This window comes from Macrobrachium nipponense, chromosome 24 (genome assembly GCF_015104395.2).
Source record: "Macrobrachium nipponense isolate FS-2020 chromosome 24, ASM1510439v2, whole genome shotgun sequence".
In the NCBI taxonomy this organism is placed as follows: domain Eukaryota; kingdom Metazoa; phylum Arthropoda; class Malacostraca; order Decapoda; family Palaemonidae; genus Macrobrachium; species Macrobrachium nipponense.
Window position 1 is genome coordinate 30,408,067 of NC_061091.1, and position 5,057 is coordinate 30,413,123.

The following is a 5,057-nucleotide window of genomic DNA, read 5'->3' on the forward strand; positions in this document are numbered from 1 at the left end:
ACTGTCTCTGAACTTCTTCCCTGACACACAGATAAATCAGCAATTTTACTGGAGAAAGTAATGACCCATTCTCAACCAAGTTAAAGAATCGCGCTACAGCAAACTAACTTATGATAAAGAAACCAAAACATTTCAGTAATGGGATCCGACTTTGATTTTTCACCATTCCTATTGATTGCTACACAACTCCGACTATCCACAGACTGATTCACAGCAATTCTAACCCCACGACCATAGTCCGAAGGACTATCTATAATACAATAACTAACAAGAACAAACATATATACACACACATATAACATAGATATATATATATATATATATATATATATATATATATATATTTGTATATTTGTTATATATATATATATATATATTATATATATATATTATAATATTCCTTTCACATATTTTATATTGTAAATTAGCACAAACCTATAAAAATATCTCAACTTGTCACACTCGGTATGTATGACGATAAAATAAATAACAAAAAAATATGCAACAATCGTTGCGTATTAATTCCCAAAATTCACAAAAGGAATGAACGAGTCAAAAACTCTGGGCTGCAAAGCTGGCAGGACTTCCAGACATTCTACGCCTAAGGCAGTGGAAAGAGGGAGCTGGAATTGGAATATAAGATTTAGGCCAAGCACAGGGACCTGCGAGGTCAATCAGCGCTGGAAGAGAAATTGAGAGTAAAAAGGTTTGAATGGTGTAGCAGGGGAGGAAAACCTCGCAGTTGCATTATGAAACGGTTGTTGGAAGGGTGGAAAGTCAGATGAAAGAAAAAGAATATGAACAGTGGTACAACAAAAGGAATGACAGGGGTTGCAGCTAGGGGCCGAAGGGACGCTGCAACGAACCTTAAGTAATACCTACAGAGCACCGCGTGAGGTGCACTGACAGCACTACCACCTTTCGGGGGTAAAGGGAGCTGGTGTGATTGCTCTCCCGTCTTGAGCTCCTGAAAATAAATAGGATGAAGTAAAAGGACCTAAAGATGAAAATAGGAAGAAATATCCTTCCACATTTGCTCAAAGAAATAGAGGTGCTGGACAGCAAGATGGAAGAAGGAAGTGGGAATGAACTCTCACTCGAAAGACCGGGGTTCGGTCCTATTGTGTCAAAAATTATATATACTCTCTATATATATCTCTCTCTCTCTCTCTCTCTCTCTCTCTCTCTCTCTCTCTCTCTCTCTACTCTCTACTATATATATATATATATATATATATATATATATATATATATATATATAGCAATGCACATTAACCATCATTTTAAGGTACTAACTTGTCTGTAGAATATCTATACTAGCAACTGCAAATTTTGTTGATGATAAATTAGTTTTAAGTTCTCGGTTTTCATATTGCTTTGCTCCTTCCTTCTTTTTCTGCCTCAGTTGCTGCCAAATTTTCTCAATCCTGGTCTTTGCTTTTTTATTTATTTATAGAGCCTGTTGAAACCATAAGTGGTCCATAACAATAATATATATATATATATAATATATATATAATATATATATTGTTATGGACCACTTTTGGTTTCAACAGGCTCTATAAATAAATAAAAAAGCAAAGACCAGGACTGAGAAAATTTGGCAGCAACTGAGGCAGAAAAAGAAGGAAGGAGCAAAGCAATATGAAAACCGAGAACTTAAAACTAATTTATCATCAACAAAATTTGCAGTTGCTAGTATAGAAATTCTACAGACAAGTTAGTACCTTAAAATGATGGTTAATGTGCATTGCTATATTACAGAGACCTGAAAATTCCGCAGTTATAATAATAACAAGCAACAAGACAAACATGCACTATTACAACACTTTTGTCATAATAAAAAAGTTAAGTATGATTAGAATAGGACCCCAAACTTAACATAATCAAAATAACAGGGTTATGACATCAAGATAGAGGCATGAAAGGAATAACTGTATTCTTCCGAGTGTGATACACCTTAACAGAAAGCAGGGCACTCCAAGACTCGGGAAAACGTGACACACAGCTGATTTACAAATGTGATCACCTCCCGTAAATAAATGTACACAGCCAGAGCTACACATACATCCGCAGACAAAGCTACCAGCTAAGAGCCGTGATCCTCAGTGAAACAGTCGAAGCTGCTTCCCCAGACAATGCTGGCATGCCATACACCACACTCATGCTTCACTCTGTAGGTTCTAAGTTCCAAATATGTATTGCTTTTACATCCTGACTCGACAAGAGCAAGTCTCCTAAATGGTGCTCAGGACTTATCAGGTTTCCATCCTAATAAAGAAGTTCTCCATGCTGCTTATGACTTATTAGGTCTCCATCTCAGTACTGACTCTACTAAAGAAATCCTCCATGCTGCTTATGATTTATCAGGTCTCCAGCTTAGTACTGTCTCTACTAAAGAAATCCTCCATGCTAATTATGATTCACCAGGTCTCCATCTCAGTACTAACTATACTAAAGAAGTCCTCCAGCTGATTACGACTCATCAGGTCTCCATCCCAATAACTGACTAACTGTAGTCAGAAATGGGCCATCAGGCGTCAATTCACCTACACAATAAAAACAGGTGAAGTGACCCCTACTGGGAAACAATCGGAAGGCAATAGTTCCAACTATCCAGCAAACAAAACAACTGGACGAGGTACTAAAATCCTTTACTATATATATATATATATATATATATATATATATATATATATATATATACATATATATATAATATATACCTTATAGCCTTCATTTCCTCGATAAATTTTTCTACAAGTACCTTTCGCTTTTTGATGTTTTGTAAAAGCTTAATGAAAGTCAAAACCTTCAAAACAGTGTTTACCCACCGATCAGTCACTAGCTGGAAAACATTTTGAAAGTTTATGACTACGATTTGATGAACTGTTTCTAGATCAGGCACAACAAAATTAACAACAGATGTTTTGAAGAGGAATTCCAACAGCCAATATGCACGAATATCCTTATTTTATGTTAATATTTGTTAACATTTTTCTTTTCCAGGGATGGCCACTGGAGGACACCAAATCTTATTCCAAGGAAAAACCACTGTTGCCTGGATGCCCAAGGATGGCCCTCACTCCCTCGTCATCTCTCTCACTGATTACAGAGTTTTCCATAAGACTGCAAAAACTGTCCATATAGACGAATTCGAATTAATACAGCAATCGCAGTGTTTACCCCAACAAATGCTCAGCGTTACAAAGTCCATGAGTCACCTGCTTCACAAACAAAATGATTTAGAGTTTATATGGTATGGTATTGTTGATCCCAAAGAAACCACTAATGTCTATGGGAATGTAAGTTTTGTACTTGATGTGATGAAGTTCATGTCTCACTGCCAACACTCATTTTATATATATTATGTTGAAACTGTAGATTACAAAACATGTAGTATAAGCCACATTCTCTTTAGCAGAAAGCACTACGACTACCTAACAAAGTATGACCCAAGTATCTTTGGCGGACCCTGGTTCATAGACCCAGCTGGCAGGCATTGCTGGCTAAGTAATGCCAGAGGGTTTGACGGGAAATCTAGTGTCTATGGTCACAGACTAGAATTTATGTTAGAGTTCGGACAAGATGATGCACGTTGGTTATATAACGAATCTGTTCCAATCCCTGTTGATCACCAATCCTATGCAAGCCAAAGGCACATATGTCTAAGGAATCGTAAGGTACTCTGTAATTCTCCTTTCAGCAGAGAACGAACAACGGATATACTAGTGGCCCAAGGCTTCACTCAATTTGAAAATGAAGTACCTACTAGTCAACTCCCATCGTCTGGAAGAGGTGAGGAAACAGCTCAGCCTCAAGATTATCAACAAAGAGAGCAGTTATCAGGCGTGCTTTCTAGCAATACACAGAACACTGCAGTGCCTTCAGCGGAACCCCCAGACACCAATCGGCACACCAACGCGAATGTCCAGTTTTAAGATATTTGATACTAATCGCCTAAAGCCATTATTCAATTTATATCCTTAATTTTTCACATCAATACACCAACAGCACAAATCTTTCAACCCAAGTTGCGAGAAAAAGAACCACTACACCTAATGCCACCGTTAAAAAGAATTCCAAAAGAAGATACCAAAAGCCCAAATGAAATCGATCTCTTTTCTTACTATCAATTGCAATACAACTGCCATTATTTATAGGCCTCAATCAGGTATTACTGTTTAAGATGTGAGCAAAATTCATGTGGTTCAACATTTCTCAACTCCTTTTCACCGTTACACAGCCAGTCGTCACTGAATCTCTGACTGACTCCTCAGCGAGTAACCGAAAATTTTACCTTGAAATGGTGAAGATCACAAGGCAAAGCCTTTTTGTTCAGTCTGAGAAATGCAGATTTTCTTATGGTTCCCTTATCTTCGAATATTTTTACTTTTCCTCCCATGATGTTAACTTCAAAACCTCAACTTTCACATTTCAATAGAAGACGGCAGACGACAAAATAGTAAAAATGATTGACACACTAAATACATGATGCCTGTATTTTTAGTGATTCCTCAAATACAATGCTACAAAAAAAAAAAAAAAAAAAAAAAGACGCTTATTCTCATGTGACAGAGAACCCGCTTTCTTAGAAAAGGATAAAATTACAGTTGTGAATGTCAAAGATAACTTACTATTTCTAACTTCAATTATGTGCTTAAGACTTCTATCAGTTGTTACGATCTCTCTTCCCGATATATCATAGTCACTTCAACCAGATTTTCTTATCGATCAAATGGCTGAAAATATGTCACGCAAAATATCTTTATTTAAATGAGGTCAGGAATTTTAGAGCCATTTGTTAAATTTACCATTTTACTCTGATAAAGTAGATCTGATTAAAAAAATTATACCTGCTCTAAAGGGATACTTCAACTGTTGTTATAATAATTATAGCTCGGGTGTTCATATTCAGAGCTACTCGATAAATTGTAATATCACGTGCAAAAGTGGCTTAATAATGTCATGGACACAGGTGTGTACTGAGGTTAAGTTCTCAATGGTTATAAAAAAAAACGTTATATAGCTGGACGAGCAGTCAATGGTTTTCTATA

General features: G+C 36.5%; 1 protein-coding gene across 1 annotated transcript in view; it reads left to right on the forward strand.

The window, feature by feature from the left end:
• Positions 1-4,503, forward strand: part of LOC135203871 (uncharacterized) — a 6,928-nt gene extending 2,425 nt beyond the window's left edge. Inside the window, exon 2 of the mRNA XM_064233821.1 lies at positions 3,010-4,503. Within this exon, the coding sequence (XP_064089891.1) occupies positions 3,012-3,941 (930 nt within the window). The 5' untranslated portion in view covers positions 3,010-3,011 and the 3' untranslated portion in view covers positions 3,942-4,503. The remainder of the gene's footprint in view (positions 1-3,009) is intronic.
• Positions 4,504-5,057: the final 554 nt, after the last annotated feature.